The 26,383-nt window shown below is 45.0% G+C and overlaps 1 protein-coding gene across 1 annotated transcript in view; it reads left to right on the top strand.

The window, feature by feature from the left end:
* The first annotated feature begins 8,496 nt into the window (after positions 1-8,496).
* Positions 8,497-26,383, top strand: part of SLC22A4 (solute carrier family 22 member 4) — a 91,642-nt gene continuing 73,755 nt past the window's right edge. Inside the window, exon 1 of the mRNA XM_066614646.1 lies at positions 8,497-8,892. Within this exon, the coding sequence (XP_066470743.1) occupies positions 8,503-8,892 (390 nt within the window). The 5' untranslated portion in view covers positions 8,497-8,502. The remainder of the gene's footprint in view (positions 8,893-26,383) is intronic.

The following is a 26,383-nucleotide window of genomic DNA, read 5'->3' as shown; positions in this document are numbered from 1 at the left end:
TTGTTTGACTGAAGAGGAGAGGCTGTATTTTTAAAGTGATGAATCTTGCTATTTGAAGGGAGTACTTATCAGCCATTGATGAAGTGCCAGCCCAATCCTATCCACACTTTCCTGGGTGTAAGCCCCATTGACTCTAATGGGACTTACTTCTGAGTAGACATGCATAGGCTTGTGCTTGAGCTAGTATAGGAGACAAATCAGCTTTCTAACCAAACCCTTACCAGCTCTGATATATTTTCATGGTCTATTTTTGTTTTCCCCACCAGCTGCTGGAAAAATTTAATTTCATTAAATTAATAAAGGGTTCAATTCTATCCAAGGAGAATGGGAGAAATGACTAGTTGGATTGGGGTCCACAGGGGTTTGTGTGTGTAATGTTGGTCAGACTGTTCGTTCACGAAGTTCATTTGATAAAACAATTCCATTGGTATGCTTACAAAGTTTAAAAAAATGAGTCCTCCTGGACCAGACAAAATCTACCTACTCCAGCATCCTGTTTCCGACAGTGATCAGCAGCTGATCATTTATAAAGCATACATATTGCTGTGTATTAATAATATATTTTTAAGATCTGCATTTAATTAATGATATGATTAATATAATTAATATTAATATAGTTAATATATATTTATTATATTATAATAAATATAATATTTAATATAGTTAATATTTCTGGCCACTTCCTGTTTAATGATGTCACTTCCAGCCCTCAGAAACATGATGGGGAGTCATGGCCAACAGCCATTGGGGGGGGGGGGTCAAGGCAGCCACTGGCCGAAAAAGTTTGAGTACCACTGCTATAAGGTATGCACTGCTTCCTGTGTTGGGGATGCAGTCACAGAGGCCTCCTTAAGGTTTGGGAACATTTGTTCCCTTACCCCGGGGCTGCATTGCAGCTGCACCTCGGCTGGATAGGATTGGGCTGTTAATTTCCAATCCCACCCCTCCCTTTTTTCCCAAGCTAAAAAGCCCCTGGTTATTTGGTAGCTATTCTTTGTAACTGCCATTTTTATGGATGTTTTTATAAACCACTCCTTCCCCACCCTACTTCCTCCCCACCCTTATTTTCTTCAACTAAAAATTCCCTGACAGAAGATTACACCACACCTGGTTCTCCTTCAGCAGAGGGACAGCAGTAAGAAGCCAGAGGGAGGGAGATGAGAACACTGATAAGTGGTGGCAATGTCTTCAGCTCCTATTAAAGGTGCATGCCTGGGCAACTTAGAAGGACTCTAGGATAATAATAATTACAGAGTGACTGTAGATTGTTTGAGTCATTAACAGTTCTGCACAGCCGGAGGGGAAAAATTAGAGGGAACATTGGTGGATGGTAAACAGTGTAATGACATGATTTTTTATGCGCCCAATCTGGTCGCCCACCAGAAGCTGGTATTTCTCTGAAATACTGAGCACTGTGTTCCTAGATGGTACAATGTGATTCCACAACTCTAGGAAAACAGGAATTAAGAAAAAAAATAGTCCAAGTTAAACACTCTTTTCAAATGTTTTGAAATCAGTGTATTGGAATCTCGAAAGATATGGCAAGGAGATAGGATGCAGTGTCAAGCAGTGGCCCTTTACTCTGGTGAACACAGGGTTAAGGCCTGGGCTTCCAGCAGAGGATGTGCTGCACAGCTGCAGCCACTAGAGGCAATGAGGTCTTCAGGGATATCAGGAGCACCTGATGCAGGGAGGGTTTTCTGGGTTGTAGTTGGAGTGAGAGTGGAGGAGGTTCTTGCTGCCTAAATGGTCTAACTCACAGCCCTGCTTATTGGACTGACTTTCTGGCACACTGATTCATGGACTGGCAAACAAACAACAAACTGGTACCCTGATTGATGGACTGGAGGACGAACCAAGAACTGGTGTACTGACTAATGGACTAACTAATGGGCTAATCCAACAGAGACTGCTGAGTGTTGGAGAGCTGAAGTGGTGCTACTGTACCCAAAAGGACTGGTGCTTGAAGGACGGACCCAGCAGACTTATAGGCAAGCCAGCCACCTACTAGTCTCCTTCCTGCTGGTGCTGGGGTACAGTAGTAGTTCTTGCAATCTGCTAGAGCTAGCTGTGGTTATGCTGGGGGAACTAATTAAAGTGGGCATAAGTTCTTCAGGCAAAGCTCAGAACAATCAGTGAAATTTATGTGTGCTTAACATTCTCTGGATAACACCGAGAATCTGCTGTTTACAGTATTTTAAAACACTAGATGATCCAATAAAGCATTTTGTTTCACTATCTCATTAAGTGAGACAAATTGGGCTATGAATTATTGTACAGGTGTTAGCATACAAAGGTAGAAGATACAGTTTCAGGATAATCCCACTACTGGTGCTGAAGAAACCAGAATATATTCTGTGAATAGAGTAAGACCGTAATCATAAATATATTTGACCTGCAATCCTATCCACACTTTTCTGGAGTAAGTTCCACTGAATACAACGGGACTTTAAGTAGACATGCATAGGATTTCATTAGGAAGTGGTTACTCTGAAAGCAATGGCCATCATCTCAAGAAACAAGTTCTCCTAGTCCAATAGAGCTTTAGAACTTTCTTTAACAGCCTCCTCTCCTTCCTCCATCATGTCACATGATAGTTTGTGATGTTGACACAGGAGACAAATATTCCAAGTAAAAAATCTAAAAATTCCACTGGGCTAGCACAAACACCACAAAGAGTCTAAGCAGCTTTTAGGATCCTGGTCTATGAATGCAGGAGGGGGAAAAAATGGTGTTTCTTCCCTAGTGGCACTGCTCAAGTGTGAAGTTCTGATAGGAGAAGAGACTCATTTCTATGAACTAATGCAAAAGGTGCACAGAACCAACAAAAAACAAATAAATGCAAGTGTTTTCCTGAGTAGCTGTCTTCTTCCCTTTTACCACACCTCTTAAAAAGGTCAGATGAATTGTGGAGGAAGGACAATGCATAGAGTCATGGCATGGACACCATATTCCACAGAGGAATAGACTGAACTATACCTGACTGTGTCAATCACTCCTATTTTTTGCAGGACCTAAGCAGCTAAGGAACTTTCCTCTCTGTCTTCCCTGTATATCTCACTTGAGCTATTCACTGGAGAACAGGGCATTGCAACAGAAAAGTGAATACTGATGACCAGGTAGCATCTGAACTGCTTGTAGCCATGTTGCTAGGCCTGAGTACAAGGCCCCAGCTGTAACCAACTTCTAATAGTGCATACCAGGTCTGAGAGAACTGTGGAGGAGGCTGCTTCACAAGGCCCTCAGATATCGTACTAAACTACTAAGTGGGCTCCAAGGCCAACTTGATTAACAACAAGCTGTGAACTTCTCAGGTTCGGAGAGGAGATTCCACCAGGAGCAAGGAGGCTTGTGGCAGGTCCATCCCTAGAATGTTCAGCTGGAACCAAGTTCTGATTGGTGGATGGGTCAGGAGACCTATAAAGGTGAAGGAAAAGAGCTTTCCTTTGTTCTAGCCTTGTCTCTGGCTAAAGGGGCCTGAGCTTTGACCATTCTGACAAGATGGACCCGCCTTGACTGCAGCAGGGATGGGTTAGACTGGACTTCAGAAATGTAAGAGTTTGGTGAGTGATAGTTAGAATTAGGAGTTATCTCTTTATTGTTTTATTAATGCTGAGTATTGTAGTGTACTGATATGCTCTATCCTAAATTCTGAAATCTTTGACTGATGCAGTGCTGTCTGTATAACTATTCTTTAAATATATATTCAATAAATCCTATCTATTACAACTGACTGAATTATTGGGACTGATGGAACAAGCGGAATTGGTTGTGGGAGCTAATCCCACTGACTGAGTTGGAACCTGGAGACCCCAGTAACAGGAACCTGCTCCTGGATTTAAGCCGAGTCAGTGGGGCTCAGGCTGGAGCAAGGTTCAGGGGAGGGTTCCCCAAATTGGCCTCGCTACCAGGATTGAAGGCTCTTATGGTTATAGTGCCATTGGTAACTGAAACTGGAGAAGCCTGAGGAGTGTTAAGTGGTTGGATGGGTTTATGGCCACTTGATTACTCCTAAGGGCAATAAACGGATTACATGGCTGGATCATGCTGGATGTCACAGACATCATCTCAAATTGCATTACTGATGTGCTTTGGAAACTGTTGTGAGAAAGCAGCTCAAGACAACATGTGAACCAGCTTCCATTTCCCTTCCTGAGTGGACTGCTTCTGTGATAAGGTTACCCTTATCCACTAATTTGGTTAAAGATCTTAGCAGTGATTATCTGTTGCCATACTTGGTAACCTTTCAGCTACCAAGAAGTTTAAATTTCATACCAGCAGCACTCAAAGTTGGGAATGATCAGCTAATTTTGCTCCCATCTAAACCAGCTTATCGGCTTAGAAGGTTTGAATGCCAAAGTACATGCGTAATTCCACGCAAGTAATTGGCTTCCTTCTGAAAAGCCTGATTACATGAATTTTTTCCCCTCTGGCTTTGATTTGCACTCATCAGCAAGGATGACAAGCTCATTCCTGTTTGAGGATAGCTCAGTAGATGATGGGAAGTAAGTCTGTACAAGTTGAGACTAATTATTTGAGTGGGTTCCATTCCACGCAGTTGGGTGGATGGCAAAAGCACTATAGCAAATCAATTTAAAAAACAAGTTTCTTTGCTCTGGTGATTTAAAAACAGCCTTGCTGACCTTTGTGATGTTAAGGTAGAGTCATTAAGAAGACAATCCATCAATCAGTCCTCCTCCAAGAGCTTAGAAAGGAGCTTCATTTAGCCCCTCCCTTCACCAATGCAAAGAGATCACCTTTCTTTCACTGCTCAGGGGGAAGGGAGGGGTCCACTGGAGAGAGAAGGATTGATGGATTGTCAGCCAGCTGCCCTCTCTCTCTCTCTCATTAAGGAGGCTGTTGTTAAAGGACTTCAGTTTTTAAAACTAATTTTAAAGGGATGCACTTTTCCTCTTCTCCAGGGATCAGCACATTCTTTCTCATTTGCAGTGGCCATTCCTGTTGAGTCAAATACATGTATAAAAAATCCATGTATAAATGGGCTGGACCTGTATTCCGTTCTTACAACCGAATGCTGAGGGAACAGAGTACCTGGAGCCATACAGCATTTTCAAGTATTGAAGTACCAATACTAAACTTGTAATAAATATTGCAAATTACAAATATACTTTAAATATTATTCTAATATCTCACAAGACATTTAAAGACAGATACAGCTAGAGGTATTTGTTTCTGGTGAGTTAGATAGGATTACAGGCCAAGTCTTACTGAACCCAAATGGCTCATTTCTAAGCAAATAACACCATTTTCAAACATCAGAGGGGTCACCTGTGCCAGTGACCCAGAGACGACTGGAGTGTGTTTTATGATTGTATTGGTATGTGTGAAGGAGAGAGAGAGTGAAGCAAAACAAGGAGGTTGGTCAAGATAGGCAAAAGGTTCCCTTTTGCCTCCTCAGGGAACTTGGTGTGATGCCTGTTGGTGAACAGACTGACTAATCATAGCTGGATGGAAGGCTTGCTTCATGGACTTGCACAGATCTGATAACAGTTGGAATCTACCTCACAAGTGGCATGTTGCATGTGTGGGATCTAAGGGTAGGGAGAAGCACTAATGCACAGAGGTGAACGCAGTCTTTCTTAGTGCTACCCTGGAGACTGCTATCGCACCCCACCCTGCCCCTTTCATTTTTCTGCTGAAAATCCTCTCTTCCCCAAGTGCTTTGCTTTTTTTAAAAAAAGCAAAGGGGCATGGTTACACATGGTAGCATATAATTTGCAGCCCCCTGAAAAGATTATAGGTGCACACTTAGAAAATATTCTTTATGATCAGTGTTTCAATTTTTATGTGACCTAAGGGTCTAAAGGAAAAAATGCTATTGTTAAATCTGCAACCAATTATTTTTTTAAAGTCATAGTTTTGCTTTCATTTAGTAAACATGTATGCATACAGGAAAGACAAGCTGACTAGCAGAGCTGAAAATCTTTGCTATTCATTTGTAAACAGAACTTTATCCTCAGAGAAAAATATGTTCTATTTTTTTGTAACTAATGTAGGTCACTCCTTTGAGACCATCTGCCGAGCCCAGCTGTTCGGAAAGGGAAATCAGAATAGACCTGTACAGATAGCAGTATATTTCTTGGAATAAAGGCCATGTTGATGCATGAGTATACTTGCATAGACTCACAGGGCTTCTGCAGAAAAATCTGAGTTTAAGTTCTTTTCAACATCTTGTATGTGTTGTTCATAGAAAAGATAAGATACTGTATACAGATTGAGACTAATTCATGTGGGTTCCATTCCACGCACTTGGGTGGATGGCAAAAGCACTATAGCAAATCAATTTAGAAAACAAAGTTTCTTTGCTGCGGTGATTTAAAAACAGCCTTGCTGACCTTTGTGATGTAAGATAAGAGTCATTAAGAAGACAATCCATCAATCAGTCCTCCTCCAAGAGCTTACAAAGGTGCTTCACTCAGCCCCTCCCTTCACCAATGCAAAATGATCACCGTTCTTTCACGTGCTCAGGGGGAAGGGAGGGGTCACCTGGAGAGAGAAGGATTGATGGATTGTCAGCCAACTGCCCCCTCCTCATTAAGGAGGCTATTGTTAAAGGACTGTTCAGTTTTTTAAACTGATTTTAAAGGGATGCATTTTTCTCCCTCTCCAGGGATCAGCACATTCCTTCTCATTTGCAGTGGCAATTCGTGTTGAGTCAAATCCTGTATAAAAAATCCATGTATAAATAGGCTGGACCTGTATATACCACTTTCCTCCCAATCCTACTGGGCTGCTCTAGTGGAGGAACTAGTGTTCTGCCAGCGCTATATGCCTTATTTTTGCTCAACCCACAGGTCTACACATTTGATCCCTGTTGCGTATACGCAACATTGGGCAGAAATAGTTTAAGAATATGTACAGTATATACAGTACTGCTTTTCAACATCAGTTCACAAAGCTCACAACATTAGTTCACAAATGAGAACATTTGTTCTCTTACTCAGAAGAGATCTCCACAACTCCCGGCCCCCCTTTGCAGGATGCAGCACAAACCTTTTTAGAGTGGCTGCATAGGTGTTGTGGATAGGTGAAAGGCTGGATTGGGCTCTTAATCTTGCTCAACAGTCTAGTTTACATGCTACGTTCTTAAAGAGTGACCATATGTTAGCCAGAGGCTATGGAATCCTAAAGAAGCAAGTGTCCTGCCATCAGTTTTCCCTATAAGCATCAAGAGACTTGTCTGCCTGTACCTGAGTTCTCTGTGGGGCTGCAAGATCATCCCACACTGCCTTATTCTGCTTCGGGCTTCCTCCTTGGGGTGGGGCTGACCACCCACGCTGAGCTGTGGGAGATAATGGAAGCCAGTGTCCTCCAATACTGCCAGAAGTGCCAACCACCACAGCAGCTTCTGGCCTCAGCGGGAGCCAAGAAGGCCACATGCAGGCCCACTCTGTCTTGCATCTGCACCATCAGGCTAGCTGAGATGAAGAAGTGCAGGGGATCTCCCCTTTTGGCAGGCATGCCAGCTAGACACCACAGAGGACCACCCCCTTCAGGAGGAGCAACAACAGAGTTGCAGGAGAGGCAGGCCAAACAGAGCAATAAAGCAGAGAATCATTTGGGCTGGAGAGGAAGGGATGGGGCAATTCAAGGGGTTACCTGTATATAAGCACCTGATACTGGCCAAGGAGAAGGCTTAGTAGTGGGTAGGAAATGGTCTGAGCTGGATGGTTGCCTGTGACCCAGAAGAGTGGGGAGGAGGATCCAGGGGGCAATAACCCCTTTCCCCAGCTGTGTCTGAGGCCTTTGGAACACCATTCCAAAGGCCTCAGACACCATTCTTGAAACTCAAACCCAAAGGTGTTTGAGTTTCAAGAGGTGCCCCAAACCCCTCCTATGGGGATATAACCCTAAAAGCAAGTGACAACCCAGGTGGCTGACTCCAGCCAAGCACACCCAGACAAATACACCAGTGCAGCCCTGAGGTGAAGGAACACATGTTCCCCTACCTTGAGGAGGCCTCTGGGACTGCCACCCCCCCCCCCCAGGATGCGGTGCATTCCCCATTGGCAGGGCTGCAGCAGCACTGGAAAAGTGGACAGGATTGGGCCCCAGGCTGCACACTTTCCTGGGAGTAAGCCCCACTGGACCCAACGGGACTTACTCCTGAGATGTGCACAGGCTTGTGCGGTCCCTTCCCAGAGCGACCTCAGCACAGCTGGCCTTTGCGGTGAGCTGCCGCCCCACTTCCAGGAATCATCATCATCATCATCAAGGGCCCCCCCCCGGCTTCCCGCCCCCCGCCCCGGAGGGCAGGAGCCTGGGGGCCCTGCTGCGCTAAACCCTCGCTGCGGGCGACGCCCTCCGCAGCGGCACGAGCCGCAGCAGCCGGCGGAGGGGAGCTCCTCGCCCGGGCCGCGGAGGGCGGAGTCGGCCGGCGGAGACCCACCTCCGGAGGGCGCGGCGCGGCACGGCGCGGGTCTCCCCCCGCCGCCGCGTGCCCAGCGCAGTGTGCGCCTTGCCTCCGAGAGCGCCGCCAGCATGCGCGACTACGACGACATCATCGCCTTCCTGGGCGAGTGGGGGCCCTTCCAGCGGCTGATCTTCTTCCTGCTGAGCGCCAGCATCGTGCCCAACGGCTTCAACGGCATGTCGGCCGTCTTCCTGGCCGGCACCCCCGAGCACCGCTGCCTGGTGCCGGCCGGCAACCTGAGCGCCGAGTGGCTCAACGCCAGCATCCCGCTGGAGCAGCGCGACGGCCGGCAGGTGCCCAGCCGCTGCCGCCGCCTCCGCCTGCAGGCCCTGGCCAACTTCTCCGCGCTGAGCCTGCGGCCCGGCCGCGACGTCGACCCCGGCCAGGTCCCGCAGGAGCCCTGCCTCGACGGCTGGCACTACAGCCCCGAGCCCTACCTCTCCACCATCGTCACCGAGGTAGGCCGGGCGAGCGAGGCCAGGCGGGGGCCCCGACAACAGGGGCCGCCTCGGGGGAGGGCGGCGGAGGGGGCCTGAGGAGGCGCAGAGCCGGAACATGGAGTCGGCGGAGATGGGGGCGAGGGCGGGAGGGCCTTGCCGGGGCCTCTGGGGCGCGTCTTGGAGGGGGAGATGGCGTGGAAAGGGTTGCTAGGCGTGCCAATCCTAGGCATAGCTGCTGGGAAGTGAGTCCCATTGTAGTCAATGGGGCTTCCTCTCAGGTGAGTCTGGATGGGACTGCAGCCTCAGACCCCATTTCTGGGCAGGTGTCCTCAGAAGTCCCATTGTAGTCAGTGGGGCTTACTTCCAGGAAAGTGTTTATAGGATTGCAGCCTCAGAGCCCACTCCTATGGCTGTCTACTCAGAAGCAAATCCCATTATAGTCAATGGGGCTTACTCCCAGGAAAGTGTGGTCAGGCTTGCAGCCTCAGAGCCCACTCCTATGCCTGTCTACTCAGAAGCAAGTCCCATTATAGTCAATGGGGCTTACTCCCAGGAAAGTGTGGGGAGGGCTGCAGTTCCTTGCTGAGGTTGTTTTTGGCCAGCAAGAGGCTGCTCTCCTGTTATACTGTACGCTCTGCAAGGGGAAATGAAGGCGAGGGTTTATCTAAGCGGGCATGGGGCGTAATCCTGTGCAAAGGTGGGGGATCAGTGCATGGCTTTCAATGCACGCACACCCTTGTCGTGCCCCCCCCCCGTATTTGCAAGCGTGCAGCGAAGCAGCCTCTTTGCTTTCGTGCATGGGCAGCGTGGGAGACGCGCGTGCTCCATTTCTGGGCGGGACTTGTTTGTGTGCGTGCAAGAGGGAGCTCCGGCAACGGGCAAGCATCATTTGGCGCCCTCGGGGGATTATCACTGCGTAGGACTCGGTCAAGTGTGTGCACGTTGGACCCAACGGGAATCTAGGATCCCAATTACCTTATCAGTCGAGGAATCTTTATAGTTCCTGGCTTTACGGTTGGCTTGATGCCCTATCATGCAATGTTGAATTACTGTAAGGAAAAGAAGGAACATGTGCTGAGTAGGTGAATTGCAACAGCTGGGAAAAAATATTGTGTCCACTGTGACTCAAAAGTGCTGGTGGGAGTGATCTCTGATGACAGATCCGCCCGTGGAAATAAATGCAGTCCCAGAGAGATGTGCTTGAAGTAAGCTCATAATACTTATGCTGGCAGATTCTGTTTTTAAGGCAATAACATGTGTTCTTATGTATAAAAAGGTTATGAGAGGACTGTAAGGTTTTCTAGGTTGAATCAGTGGTTGTAATCCTAGATTCCTATTAAGGGCCATTCATAGGAGGGCTCCGTTTGCTCCTGCGCATTGAATTCTGCGCACACGTGCGTGCATGCATGGGCTCTCTCTCTCTCTCTCTCATGCACACCCACCTGCTGACAAAGTGGTAAATGGAAAAATTATGTGGACAATTACCCATGTTTCCATTTGGAGAGAGCAGGTTGTTTGTGTGATCTCTTTAAAAAAAACAGCCTAATCATCTCCTCAAAACATCCAGTCAAAGGGAGGCATCAAGTCACCTGAAAGGCACAATTAGGCAAGGTACACAATCAAATCCTTGATCAAGTTCTACTGTGGGTGGATGGTTTTGTTAAAAGCAAAGTTAAAAGCAGCTGCATGGCCCCACAATTTAGATTGCCGCCATAGTGCTGGTGAAAGTGTTTATTTTTTACTCCTCACTCCACTGTTTTCTTGATTTAGATCAGCCATTTTCAACCACTGTGCCATGGCACACTGGTGTGCCGCGAATGGTCCCCAGGTGTGCCGTGGGAATTTGGGAGAGTGTTGTTTATCAATAGCACCATTGGGGGATGTGAGCCCCCATTTGACAGCACAGTGTGCCCTGTTAATTGTCAAAAAGCTGATGGTGTGTCTTGACCATTTTAGTGCCTTGCCAGTGTGCGGCAAGATGAAAAAGGTTGAAAATCACTGATTTAGATCCTTACGGCTTCTAGTTACCTCATGTCAAAACACATCTATATGACTAAGAGACTGCATAGAGCCTTTTGTGGTCTTCACTTGCAGCCTGAAATCACTGAATGGGCTCCTTTAAAATAAATCCACATAAATGAATGCTTATGTGCTAATTCAGATGCAATCAATTCTCCGGAATTCTATTGAGCTGGGGAAATGTAAATAACATCAGTGTAGTAGTGGAGGATGTGTCATTTACTGGTGTTATAATACAATTTTAAAATAATGTTTTGCTTTCCCTCCTCAAAGAGAAAAAGAATGATGGAAAAAATTAGACTGCCAAATTACAGGATTAACTCTTGGAGATTTCTAGGGCATATGAAGCAAACACATACCTTCTGTATATGCTTACACTGCAGTGGTTCGCAAACTTTTTGACACTGGAATCACTTTTTAAAATAACTCTCTATAGAGCCCCCAGAGCAGATCCCATATCCAAGGTTTAAGTTATCCGCAGATGTGATTTCCCCCACAAGCCCGTTAACTGTGTTTTTGAGACCAACGTGAAAATAGTCTTGCTTAATAGTCACTATAAGCATATAAGCATAAGCAGCCTGGACACCTGAAAAAACTAGATTGAAGTTAATAGGAAGAAAAGGCAGTAAACAAGAGCCATCTCTTTTAACAGTACGTATTATCTGGACTTTTAATGACTTTCAACCTAATCCTATCCAACTTCCCAGCTCCAGTGCAACCGCAATGCAGCCCCAAGGTAAGGAAACAAATGTTCTCATACCTTAAGGAGGACTCTGTGACTGCATCCCCAGCACAGGAAGCAGTGCATACCCCATAGGCACAGCAGCACCAGCACTGGAAAATTGGATAGGATTGGGCCCTTTGTTGTTAAATAAGGATGTAGTCACATTTTTACTCATAGCAGCTAAGATTGTAACATTCTTTACTGGAAATCCACTTTTGTTTGCTCAAGTGAATTAATGCAAGAATTAATGCTAACTGGGTAATACCCCTACTAATTGGGTAAGAGGCACCTTTTCAAGTGGGTGCTCCTCTTTTGTTTAATGGAGGGGGGGAAGTAACTCTCTCTCCTCTACCCAGCAGTGTCTTTTCTAGTGCTATTTGCTGGAGCCATCAGTTATTTGATTTTTCTCTGTAAAGCACTTTGTGAACTTTTAGTTGAAAAGTGGTATATAAATACTGTTAATAATAATAATAATAATAATAATAATAATAATGAGTTTGGTGCGTCTCATTACTTGAAAAACTGACACATCAAGTTCTACTCTCAAAGGGATTAGCCATGTCATAAGATTTTTATTTACCTTTGTATGTAACCATTCCGTTCTTTTGGAAAGACATGCTTGGATGAAACTGGTTAGTCTTTGTTCAAGGCTGTTCTACCCTAATTATTTGTGCTGCTTATTATCTGGGCATTGAGGTTTTTCAGTTTAATTTTTTTTTTTGTAAGCAATCTGTATATTGGTTCATTACTTATGATATTAGTATTTAAATCAAAATCCCACTGAGCTAGCAAAAGTATGTACCTATGACCAGAGCACATCTAACATTAAATGCATATGCTGACCTGTTCATTTTGCTCCTGGGAGGGTGAAAGGCCAATTCTATGCTTGGGATTATTAGAAAAGGTATTAGGAACAAAACAGCTAATATTATAATGCCATTGTACAAATCAATGGTAAGGCCACACCTGGAGTATTGCGTCCATTTCTGGTCGCCACATCTCAAAAAGGACATAGTGGAAATGGGAAAGGTGCAAAAGAGAGCGACTAAGATGATTACTGGGCTGGGGCACTTTCCTTATGAGGAAAGGCTATGGCGTTTGGGCCTCTTCAGCCTAGAAAAGAGATTCCTGAGGGGGAACATGTTTGAGACATACAAAATTATGCATGGGAAGGATAAAGTGGATAGAGAGATGCTCTTTACACTCTCACATAACACCAGAACCAGGGGACATCCACTAAAATTGAGTTTTGGGAGAGTTCAGACAGACAAAAGAAAATATTTCTTTACTCAGCGTGTGGTCGGTCTGTGGAACTCCTTGCCACAGGATGTGGTGACGGCATCTGGCCTGGATGCCTTTAAAAGGGGAATGGACAAGTTTCTGGAGGAAAAATCCATTATGTGTTACAAGCCATGATGCGTATGTGCAACCTCCTGATTTTAGAAATGGGCTATGTCAGATTCAAGAGAGGGCACGAGGATGCAGGTCTCTTGTTATCTGGTGTGCTCTCTGGGGCATTTGGTGGGCCGCTGTGAGATACAGGAAGCTGGACTAGTTGAGCCTATGGCCTGATCCAGTGGGGCTGTTCTTATGTTCTTATGAAACAGTGCGAGGTAGGGAGGTGTTAATATTTTCCACCACCACAGTTCCATTCCCAGTTGTGCAACTTCCCACACCAATGGAAACCATTTTCTTTTTATTAAAATAGTTAATAGAAAGTACTGATTCAGAACTGTAACAGTGGACAAAGTGCTACCTCCCCTATTTTGCCCTATTAACAGGTATACCCAGTGCTGTTTATCAAAAAAGAAGCAAAATAAATGATTCACATGTGCGTTTAATGTGTACTTTAAACCTTAAGCTCTCTTCGGGCCAATTCCTGAAGCCTGCCAGGGCTCCAGATGTGCCAAAATGGTGACCACAGCATCCTGTGGGCACCATGGCTACTGCCAGATCTCGGGGAAGAGAGCATTTGCTCCGAGCAAACGGCAGCCCGTGGCAGTGGGTCTCCTTGGCTCTGCGCCTATGTTTTAATGGGTGCAGAGTTGAGGAGGCCCGTGTTGGGCTGCCTGGCTCACTGGGGGTGGGGTGGGGTTCAGGATACAATGGTAGACACTGCTGCCTTCTCCATTCCCCTTGCAGACCTATTCTCTCTTCCCCCACCCAGTTCTGCTTTTCCCCTGCCTCAAAAAGCCACGCTGCCACCCGGCTGTCTCACTTACTTCTGGGCAGCAGTGTGGTATCCTCTTCGTGGCACTAAGACTCAGCACTGACTGGTGCTGGCCCAGTGCCAGCACTCACTCCTTGCTGGCACTGCAAACTTGCTGCTTGTGACACCCGGGGCCAGGGCTGACACCTGGAGCCAACTTCAGGATTGGGCTGCCCAAGTAGTTGTTTTGATCTATGTTCTTTGATAAGAATAAGATCTACATCTGTACAACTATGATAAACAACTATATATAGCTATCTATAAACAACTAAGACTGCAGTGAACTGCTTATCAAATGTAGCAGTACTTGTTTGTTGACACCCTCTAACAGTCCAGCCTAATCAGTATAGCTAAAGTTATATTGTAGTACAGCTGAAGTTCAGAAGTGTTTCTTTTCTCTCTATCCCAAAACAAACCCTTAGAATGAAAAGGTGGCATAACATTATATATAAGAACAAACCTTGTATGTTTCTCCTTAATAGAACATAATTTTATCAAATCTACTAATCAGCGATTCAGGTACTTCTGTGGAACTGAATTTATACCATTTAAAACTTAATGTAGATTTTTTGTGGTAGGGGGAGCCCCTTCCTCTGGATCCTGAAAAATAAAGGTCAGTGGTGTTTTTATTTTGTTTTGCAAGCCTGAATATGCTGAGATAATCCACATCAAGTTGCTAAACTTGATTCAGTGAAAATATTGGTGTTGACTTTCTAAAAGCTCTTCTAGATTATGCTGCATTGTTAGACTGCCTCTCCTATGTTTTTGAGAGGGAGGGAGGGAGGAAACACCCAGCTCAGCAAGGCCGGAGGGGATGGCCAGCATGAGTGAGGTGATAGAAGTGGTGGGCAGACCCCCCAAACAAAACTTATGCCTCCCTTCACCCCTTGCCCTGCCTCTTAGAGCCAACCTACCCTCCTCTCTCCAAGTCTCTTGCTTGCGCTGGTTTGAATATGGCTTCTGGATCACCCATGAGGTCCTTTGGAAGCCACACACACACACACACACAAACCAAGCAGAGTTGCGGGCCGAAAGACTCAAGTTCCCAAGTTTGTGTCTCCACTTGTTCCTGAGAGAAACTCTGAAATCCTGAGTCCCTTCCAGTTTCAAAACACTCGTAACTCGAGTCCATACAAGTCACAAAAAATGCAGGGTTTGGCAACTAGAGTCCAAGTCTGCTGAGTCAAGTTGTCCATTCCTGTCAGGTGACATAGCCAGACTATGTTTTGGTGATTGGGAATGTGTCAGGAGTTCTGGCATACGTCAGTTTTCTACTTCACTTCTTGGTTTGAATAAACTAGTTTATTTCTAGGCCCAGAAACCATGGTTTGAAGTGGGTTCCTAGAAACTTGTGGTAACCATGCTTGGCCCCTTTGGATATAATGGCAAACTACTGTTACTGTGAATCAGGAAATGGAATGGAATTCCTTGCATGCCAACAGGAGGATGATGATGGCATTACCATAGCACATCAATAGCGGTCAGCCTGTGGTATGGCCATGATGTCTGCAGTGAGCCAGTCTCCACTTTCATTTATAAAAACTTTCTTGACTAGGTTTTGGAAGGGGGAGTGATGAACCTGTAGTCAGGCCTAATAATAGTTAGGAGCCAAAGGAGGAGATCATGGTCTGAATATAGAGTGCACCTACTATTGCTTTATGGGAAACTGTTTCCTTTCTTTATGGTTAACCACTTCCACTTTACAAAATCTAATTCTTAGAAGAAATTCCCAGTTTCCTGTGTGAAAAACCTGACCTATATTAGCCTGACTTTCTAAGGATTGACCAGTGTGACATTACTGAATTTCACTTTAAAGAGCAAAATTCCATTTTGGAAAGCAGCCAGTTATAAATGTGTTTTTCGTTCTATCACTACCACAACAAAAGCCTTGGTCTTTCATCCACTTCCTTCTATCTGTGGCCCATTTGCCTTTAAATAATCTGTAAATCTATTAGGGAATTTTCCATTTCCTTGACAGATTAGTGCAGAGAGGTGCTAATGGGATCATCTTTCTACAATTAACCAGAATTAATATAAACAGTGAGAATAATGTCCAAACTGGAGTCCCCTGCTCAGCTTTGCAAAAGTCTTGCAGTACCTATGGAAATGGATTTCTGGCTCTTAGAATTCTGTAACCACCGCAAATCTGAACTCAATACCTACTGGATGGTGAACACTTTAAAAATATAGTATCTTCTCTTGTTTGCTTGCCAAAATTTAACAAAAAGTAACTGACCCTGGTGTGATTTTTACAAAGTTATAGACTAATTTAGAGGTTTTCAAACCTTTGAGCTCTGGAACCCACTTTTTAAAATGACACTGTCGGGGCCCGCCTAGCTTTATGAGACTTTTTTTTTTTTTTTTTTAAAAGGTGATCTAGAAAGAAAGAACTTTTTTCTGTATTTTTTTACAAGTAATATTTTAAATAATAACAACTAGGTATTTATATACTGCCTTTCTGGTCATCGAATTACTCCTCTGACTTTATTCAAGACAGTTTACATAGGCATGCGTTTCTAAATCCCTCAAGGGGATTTTTACAATCATAGAGGTTCTCTCTTTCAAGAACCAACAACATTTCAGAATGGATCTTCCTGATTTGGTCTCACTTCTGGCCTCCAGTTCTCCCACACAGGCTGACAAGCAGCTCCAGTTCTCACATGGAGGGCAGCCAAGACGCTTCTTGCTCACACCAAGAGCAGGTGGAATCACTCAGCTCGGCTTGTCAGCTGCTTCAAGGTCTTGCCATTCTCAGCCGTTCAGGGAGCTGCCGGTGTCCTTGAACTGGCGACCTTCTGATGTTATCTTTGGGTTATTGGAGGCTCTACCCTCTAGACCAGGGGTGCCCAAACCCCGGCCCTGGGGCTGCATGCGGCCCTCGAGGCCTCTCAATGTGGCCCTCAGGGAGCCTCCAGTGTCCAATGAGCCTCTGGCCCTCCAGAGATTTGTTGAAGCCCGCACTGGCCCGATGCAACTGCTGTCAGCGTGAGGGCAACTGTTTGACCTCTCATGTGAGCTGTGGGATGAGGGCTTCCTCCACTGCTTGCAGTTTCATGTCTGTGATGCAGTAGTGGCAGCAAAGGAAAGGCCAGCCTTGCTTTGTGCAAGACCTTTTATAGGTCTTGAGCCATTGCAAGACCATTCATTCATTCATGCATTCATTCATTCATATAAGTTCATCTTTAATATATTCATTTATGTAAACATATGTAAATTTATTCAAATTTAAAATGTAAATTAATCCCCCCCGGCCCCTGACACAGTGTCAGAGAGATGATGTGGCCCTCCTACCAAAAACTTTGGACACCCCTGCTCTAGACCAGACCTCCTGCCTTTATGGGGTAGAGGATTTGTTCTTGGCTTTGATTAAAGCTATGATTTAAACGTTGCCACAGATTTTGAAAATGTTTTAGGATTTAGAATCAAAGTTACATTTAACTTTATTTGTGAGACTAGGGATTTTTCAAGCTTATGTATGTGTGGGATTTGACTCAGCATTGCATTGTTATACTGCTGTGCAGTGCAGGAGCCTGTGACACCTTGGAGCAAGGGTGCCCAAACCCTATTCCAGTGGCCATTTGCAGCCCTCGGGGACTCCCAATCCAACCTGTGGGGAGCCCCCAGTCTCCAGTGAGCCTCTGGCCCTCTGGAGACTGGCTGGAGACCATGCTGGCCCAGTGCAACTGCTCTCAGCATGAGGGTGACTATTTGACCTCTTGCGTGAGGGTGACTATTTGACCTCTTGTGGGATGAGAGTTCCTTCACTTGCTTGCTGTTTCACATCTGATGCAGCAGCGGCAGTGAAGGAAAGGCCAGTCATGCTTTGTGCAAGGCCTTTTATAGGTCTTGAGCTATTGCAAGACCTTCATTCATTCATATAAGTTCCATCTCTAGTATATTCACTTATGCAAATGTATTCAAATTGGAATGTAAATTAATATTTTTTCCTGCCCCCCACACAGTGTCAGAGTGATGATGTGGCCCTCCCTGCCAAAAAGTTTAGACACCCCTACCTTTAGTTTGTGTAATAGACTAGTCTTGTAGACAGAGTCCTGTGCCATGTTGCTACTACAGAGTCATTGACCTCCACATTCTAGACGGTGATAATTTTGTTTTGAATTTATAATTCAGTGTTCTCAAAATAAGTACTCGTGATGCATTTTTCTCTTGCTGCCTTCAGTTATGCATCACCTCATCTTCACTTAGTACAATCCTTCCCCAAATGGACTGTTTTCCTATATGTATGAGGAAATACCCAGGTTTAATCAATACTTGTCTCTCCCCTGTTCCATGTACACATAAGGGCATATGCACAGGCAATGCACCTGGCTGCACCAGTCTGCAGAATCAGAGTCTGTAAGCACCTGTCACTCCAGTTAAGCCCCCTCCCCCCACTCTACTTAGTTAATTTGCATGAACTCCAGAGCCTGAATAATTTGGAGGGCTGAATATGGAATAATAGAGGGTTACACAAGCCTCCCATCCCTGATAAAATCTAATTGTGCAATCTGCACATAACATTCTTGAATGTGTTGGGGTGGAGAGGGGCAAGAGACAACAAACAGGGTACTTGTCATATCCACAGTAGATAAACTGAGACCCAAACCAAACATGCAAAAATCCACATGGAAATGGGCATTTTCCAGAGAATAAACCCATATTGTATGCAAAACCCATGTGGTTTTCTTGATCCATGAGACAGCCATGGACTTTTTGCCATAGAATATTCAGGTTTTTATTCTGCAAGTTCCTATTCTTCCATGTGGGTTTTGAACATACAGTTCTAAAAGTCGCATAGTTTTTGATATACATGTAGGTTTGAGTCATCAGAGAAGGCTGGGCCATCAGTGCCCTAGACGGCCCTCCCAGTGGTCCTTTCCTTTGCCAGAGCTCATCTTCTCCTTGCTCTTGGCTTTAAAGGCCAATTGTCTCCATGCCTTTGCTCATGGAGAGTAGGAAAGGCAACAGCAAAAATAGGAATTGCTTGCTTGCTATGTTAATTTGGTTGGGATCTGGGGGCAGAGGAGAGGGAAGGAAAGGCCCCTATGGGTTAGCCAATGGAACCACTTGTCAATGCTTTGATCCTCTTTTCACTGGAGGAAGAAGAGGGCAGCAGCCTGTTTAGATTGCCTTGTGTGTGCTTACTCAGAAGTAAGTCCTGTTGTATTCAATGGAGCTTACTCCCAGTAAAGTGTATAGGATTGCAATCCATGTAACAGGGAAGGAACCTTACAATTTGTCTTGCAAGCTACCACTTCTCCACTTGCATAGATTTTGCTGCTGAAAGTGTTTGCGTTAAGCGTGTGGCTTATTTCCATCAAGCAATTCTTTTCTCCCTCCCCCCCCCAACTTGGTGCCCTTCATAGAAAGAACACTCCCGAGAAGAGAGGGGAGTATGTGTGTTTCAACTGGAGCAGCAGTTCGTGATTGGGGCTGCTCTGTTGCTTTTCGCCTCAAGGAGCTACTTGAGTCACCATCCCCCTTTGCCCACTTTGAGTCTGGATCCTATGCCTGCTTGCTTGGAAGCCCCAACGGCTGACTGGCAGCTTTCTCCCACATGAGTGAATCAGCCCTCCATGTACTCTGGCACAGAAAATTAACAGCACATGAATCCTGTTGACCCTGGCAAGAGCAGGATGCTTACTGTCCTCAAGGGGGGGGGGGAGAACTCCCATTCCTTTAGGCTGGCAGGTGCTGCTAGGATACATGCAGGTGCCAGAAGTCTGCCAAAGAATGATTGGCAGCATGGGAGGAGGGACATGTTTATGTTAAGGAAGGGATAGAATCCAGCAAAGTAGAGATTGAAGGTGGGTCCGACTCCACCGTAGAATCTCTGTGGGTTAAATTACCAGGCTTGAGCAGCGATGTAATACTGGGGGTGTGCTATCGCCCTCCAGACCAGAAATCTGATGGGGACCTTGAAATGAGGAAACAGATCAGGGAGGTGACAAGGAAGGACAGGGTTGTAATCATGGGGGACTTCAATTATCCTCATATTGACTGGGTCAATTTGTGTTCTGGTCACGATAAGGAAACCGGATTTCTTGACGTGCTAAATGACTGTGGCTTAGATCAGCTAGTCACGGAGCCCACCAGAGGACAGGTGACTCTGGATTTAATTTTGTGCGGTACGCAGGACCTGGTTAGAGATGTAAACGTTACTGAGCCATTGGGGAACAGTGATCATGCTGCGATCCGTTTTGACGTGCACGTTGGGGGAGGAATACCAGGCAAATCTCTAACAAAAACCCTTGACTTCCGACGGGCGGACTTCCCTCAAATGAGGAGGCTGGTTAGAAGGAGGCTGAAAGGGAGGGTAAAAAGAGTCCAGTCTCTCCAGAGTGCATGGAGGCTGCTTAAAACAACAGTAATAGAGGCCCAGCAGAGGTGTATACCGCAAAGAAAGAAGGGTTCCACTAAATCCAGGAGAGTGCCCGCATGGCTAACCAGCCAAGTTAGAGAGGCTGTGAAGGGCAAGGAAGCTTCCTTCCGTAAATGGAAGTCTTGCCCTAATGAGGAGAATAAAAAGGAACATAAACTGTGGCAAAAGAAATGTAAGAAGGTGATAGGGGAGGCCAAGCGAGACTATGAGGAACACATGGCCAGCAACATTAAGGGGAATAATAAAAGCTTCTTCAAATATGTTAGAAGCAGGAAACCCGCCAGAGAAGCGGTTGGCCCTCTGGATGGTGAGGGAGGGAAAGGGGAGATAAAAGGAGACTTAGAGATGGCAGAGAAATTAAATGAGTTCTTTGCATCTGTCTTCACGGCAGAAGACCTCGGGCAGATACCGCTGCCCGAACGGCCCCTTCTAACCGAGGAGTTAAGTCAGATAGAGGTTAAAAGAGAAGATGTTTCAGACCTCATTGATAAATTAAAGATCAATAAGTCACCGGGCCCTGATGGCATACACCCAAGGGTTATTAAGGAATTGAAGAATGAAGTTGCAGATCTCTTGACTAAGGTATGCAACTTGTCCCTCAAAACGGCCACAGTGCCAGAAGATTGGAGGATAGCAAATGTCACGCCTATTTTTAAAAAGGGAAAGAGGGGGGACCCGGGAAACTATAGGCCGGTCAGCCTAACATCTATACCGGGTAAGATGGTGGAATGCCTCATCAAAGATAGGATCTCAAAACACATAGACGAACAGGCCTTGCTGAGGGAGAGTCAGCATGGCTTCTGTAAGGGTAAGTCTTGCCTCACAAACCTTATAGAATTCTTTGAAAAGGTCAACAGGCATGTGGATGCGGGAGAACCCGTGGACATTATATATCTGGACTTTCAGAAGGCGTTTGACACGGTCCCTCACCAAAGGTTACTGAAAAAACTCCACAGTCAGGGAATTAGAGGACAGGTCCTCTCCTGGATTGAGAACTGGTTGGAGGCCAGGAAGCAGAGAGTGGGTGTCAATGGGCAATTTTCACAATGGAGAGAGGTGAAAAGCGGTGTGCCCCAAGGATCTGTCCTGGGACCGGTGCTTTTCAACCTCTTCATAAATGACCTGGAGACAGGGTTGAGCAGTGAAGTGGCTAAGTTTGCAGATGACACCAAACTTTTCCGAGTGGTAAAGACCAGAAGTGATTGTGAGGAGCTCCAGAAGGATCTCTCCAGACTGGCAGAATGGGCAGCAAAATGGCAGATGCGCTTCAATGTCAGTAAGTGTAAAGTCATGCACATTGGGGCAAAAAATCAAAACTTCACATATAGGCTGATGGGTTCTGAGCTGTCTGTGACAGATCAGGAGAGAGATCTTGGGGTGGTGGTGGACAGGTCGATGAAAGTGTCGACCCAATGTGCGGCAGCAGTGAAGAAGGCCAATTCTATGCTTGGGATCATTAGGAAGGGTATTGAGAACAAAACGGTTAGTATTATAATGCCGTTGTACAAATCTATGGTAAGGCCACACCTGGAGTATTGTGTCCAGTTCTGGTCGCCGCATCTCAAAAAAGACATAGTGGAAATGGAAAAGGTGCAAAAGAGAGCGACTAAGATGATTACGGGGCTGGGGCACCTTCCTTATGAGGAAAGGCTACGGCGTTTGGGCCTCTTCAGCCTAGAAAAGAGACGCTTGAGAGGGGACATGATTGAGACATACAAAATTATGCAGGGGATGGACAGAGTGGATAGGGAGATGCTCTTTACACTCTCACATAATACCAGAACCAGGGGACATCCACTAAAATTGAGTGTTGGGCGGGTTAGGACAGACAAAAGAAAATATTTCTTTACTCAGCGCGTGGTCGGTCTGTGGAACTCCTTGCCACAGGATGTGGTGCTGGCGTCTAGCCTAGACGCCTTTAAAAGGGGATTGGACGAGTTTCTGGAGGAAAAATCCATTATGGGGTACAAGCCATGATGTGTATGCGCAACCTCCTGATTTTAGGAATGGGTTAAGTCAGAATGCCAGATGTAGGGGAGAGCACCAGGATGAGGTCTCTTGTTATCTGGTGTGCTCCCTGGGGCATTTGGTGGGCCGCTGTGAGATACAGGAAGCTGGACTAGATGGGCCTATGGCCTGATCCAGTGGGGCTGTTCTTATGTTCTTATGACAAGCATTACTTTTGCTATGAAGAAACCCCTGGGTTCTACTGAACATGTGGTCACAAGTCCCCTGGGGGTGGAAACTCATGCATGTGACCTATGGGTGTATTTTCCCCTGGAATGACTGCATGTCTGGAGTAGTTTTAGGGGATTTGATGATAGCAGAAAACCAAGCTCAGTCCTAAATTTAGAAATCCCCAACCTCCAGCACTTTTATTTGAAGTTTCAAAAGACTTTGTCCCATTACATTTGATAAAGCTGCTAAATTGCTTGTAAACTAGTTAATGTCTAACATATGAAGTGCTGATAGTTCAATGGAATAGTTTATAGATCCTCAGTAAAAGGTAAAACTTTTACTGTTTTGTATATGACAGTCATTTAATGATTTACAATAAAATCTTGTTTCTGTGGTTATTGCCCATGGGACTTCTTCTTTTTTTTTTCCCCTCTTGGGAGGTGGAGCTTCTGCTTTTGTACTTGTAGTGTATCAGGCCTGATTCTTGCAAATCTTGATCTGGTGATAGTCTTATGCCTTTGTGCTGGTGAAAGCTCATAGGATGACATGGTCTCCCTTCTAAAAACAGTAAATCTAACTAGCATGTTGGGAAAACTAGCAGAAAACTAGCTAGCAGAAAACTAGCATGTTGGGAAGAAGGCTTTGCTAGGCCCCTTCTTTCAAAGAGTGTTCTTGCTTTTTTTTACACGTAGGGATTTTTAAATACGGAATTATTTGATCAAGTGAATTCCCACTTGCACTCTGAAGTAGTATCTCACCACAGGGTTATCACTGCAATGAAAACTAGGATTGGCAGAGATTGGATTGGTGATGAGCTAAATGCATTTCATTAATTAGTAACCTAATTCCCAAGCACTTTATCTGCCACCAAAGTGAATGAGGCTTTGCAAGTACCATAATAAAGATCAGTTGCACTAAATTGTCTTAAAGACTGTTACTTATCCACTGATGCTAGCTCTACTTGATTAGTACTGTTTAATGGTTGTTTTATAGCAGTGGAGATTACAGTGGAATTACATATCAGGATCAGATATTAGCATGTACGTAATTAGTCTACACTCTACAGCAGCAGGGATGTGCAGATTTCAGACTTGCAAAATTTATTCTTTTTTCTCCCCTAGAACCTCAAGATTCACTAACAGGAACTAGATACAACAGCCACTTTTTCTTTTCAGATGCTTTTATATGGTCTTCGGTTTATAGTCAGTGAAAACCTGATGATTAGAGTTGTTTGTTTCTGGTGACTAACAGCCCAATCCTGAGCTGCCTGGCACCTGAGCCTGCAGCAGTGCAAAAATGAGTACCATGGCATCTGCTGCGCACGGGGTAGTGGTGGCTCCTCAGGAAAAGGGGACTTCCACCCCCTTCCCCTAGGTATAGGAAGTAACTCTACTTGATTCTGTGCCAGATTATAACCTTACTGAACACATTACTTCTGGGTAAGGTAAATAACACCATTTTCAAACACCTCTATGACAATTAGCCTTAAGACCTGTCTAGACATTGTTCTTCTCCAATATACTAGGAATGGACCAAAGGTTAACATGTCTGTAGGAGTTTGTTTTCTTTTGGTCCAGGATATTCAAACAAGTCTAAGGACAGAGACTCCAGAGATTTTTTTTTTCAAGTTAGACAACAGTTTACTTTATGGGTCATAACAAGTGTCATAACTGTCTTTGTGTCTCACTAAGAGTATAACAACATCTGTTTCCCTGGTTCTGGTTTCAAGGAACTTGAAAAGGCCCAGGACTTTCACTTCCAAATTTCTGGATTCCTAGATTCCTATCACGTTGCTGGTTTTCACTGACTAAACTCAGGTGTAGTTATGTTGAACTAAGAGCATGTCAGTAACAAGACAAATTTGTATTGTGAAATGATGGGCTGATATTAAACATAGACCAGTGGTACTCAAATGTTTCCGGCCAGTGGCTCCCTTGACCCCCGTGGCTGTTGGCCATGACTCCCCATCATGTTCCTGAGGGCTAGAAGTGACATCATTAAACAGGAAGTGGCCAGAAATATTAACTATATTAAATATAATATTATAATATTATATTTATTATATAATAAAATATATTAACTATATTAATATTAATGTTAATCATATCATTAATTAAATGCAGATCTTAAAAATATATTAATACACAGCAATATACATGCTTTATAAATGATCAGCTAAACTTTGTAAGCATACCAATAGAATTGTTTTATCAAATGAACTTTGTGAACAACCAGTCTGACCAACATTACACACACACACCCCTGTGGACCCCAATCCAGCTAGTCATTTCTCCCATTCTCCTTGGATAGGATTGAACCCTTTATTGAACCCTGGCAAGAGCCAGGATGGTGTAGTGGTTTGGGAGGTGGACTCAGACCTGGAAGATCCAGGTTCAAATCCCCCCTCAGCCACGAAGCTTCCTGGGTGACCTTGGGCCAGTCACTTTCTTTCAGCCTCACCTACCTCACAAGGAGGTGAGGACAAGAAGGAGGGGAGCAGCTGTGTAAACCACCCTGAGCTCTTTGGAGCAAGGGTAGTATAAAAATGTGAAAAATAAAAATAAAATTAATTTAATGAAATTAAATTTTTCTAGCAGCTGGTGGGGAAAACAAAAATAGACCATGAAAATATATCAGAGCTGATAAGGGTTTGGTTAGGAAGCTGATTTGTCTCCTATACTAGGAGAAGCACAGCTCAAGCCTATGCATGTCTACTCAGAAGTAAGTCCCATTAGAGTCAATGGGGCTTACTCCCAGGAAAGTGTGGATAGGATTGGGCTGGCAATCACTTCATCAATGGCTGATAAGTATTCCCTTCAAATAGCAAGATTCATCACTTAAAAAATACAGCCTGTCCTCCAGTCAAACAACAAGATTAGTAAATCATGTTAAAAACAGTACCCTTTTTCTGCTCCTGGCCAAGTAAAGTGTATGCTCCTCTCCCCTCCCCCCCTTTGCCAACTGCATGGAAGCAACTTTAAGACCCCTGGTGACTGGTAAAATAGGAATCGTTTTATTTGGGGAGGGGGAGGAAAGCAGGAAGGTTTGGAGATGGAAGGGGGGAGTGGAAGAGGGAGGGGGTTGAAAAGAGAGATTTCACTTTGATGAGAGGCGATCCCAGGCTGGAACTAGGAACCAACCAGACAAGGATTAGCTAGGGTTAAGGACTGCAAGCTGAGCATGCTCAGTACTTGCCAGATGGGGGTTGGAGTCGAAGAGCTTTGGAAACAACATGCAGCAAACACAGAAGGCAGCAGCCTCGGAGTGGAGGGAGAAGAGGGCGGGGCAGCAGCAGCCACTCTCGCAGCTGAGCAACTCCCGTTTCTTCTGCTTTAAAAAAAAAAAGCGCAGACGGGTTCCTATTCTGCCCAGGGGGTCCCTATTCTGCTCACTGTATCACTGTGAGAGGACATCCCGCGCCTCCCCTTTGAGTTCCTGGCGCCTCCCTAAGGAGCCGCGCTGCACAGTTTGAATAACACTGACATAGACCCATGCATAACAGCAAGGATTTCCAAAGAAAAAGTCTGTGCTGCACACCACTCTGTTAAATATTCCTTATGTAGTTCTGTCAGTATCATTTTTGCTTTTTAGAGGTATATTCTTTGTTTATCCCCAGAGGTACAAATGTTGAGGGTGGTGGGCTTGATCCCCTCTGTACCCTTCCTAGTGGCACTGCTACACTCTTGCAGTTATGATGCTTGTGTCCATACACGCCTCAGCTTTTGATGCAAATATGGCCTGATTGATATTGGACCACAAACCCTGCCCCATCTGTCTACCATCTGGTGATATGAACAGTGTGTGGAATGCAAGCAGTGTTTACAGAAACTGTTACCATATTTATCCACGCAAAATGATTTCACCATGTGTAGTTATCCGGTTGCCCAAAGTTCCATCATGCAGAAAAGAGACCACCATTTTGATATTACAGTTCTGCATCTTTCAGTTGACAACAGTGAAATCTGGTCTGGAATAACAGCTTCTTTAGCCCTGTATG

The sequence above is a fragment of the Tiliqua scincoides genome, chromosome 2 (assembly GCF_035046505.1).
Source record: "Tiliqua scincoides isolate rTilSci1 chromosome 2, rTilSci1.hap2, whole genome shotgun sequence".
NCBI classification, from domain to species: domain Eukaryota; kingdom Metazoa; phylum Chordata; class Lepidosauria; order Squamata; family Scincidae; genus Tiliqua; species Tiliqua scincoides.
Note: the sequence above shows the minus strand (reverse complement) of the source record. Positions and strands in the feature narration are given on the sequence as shown.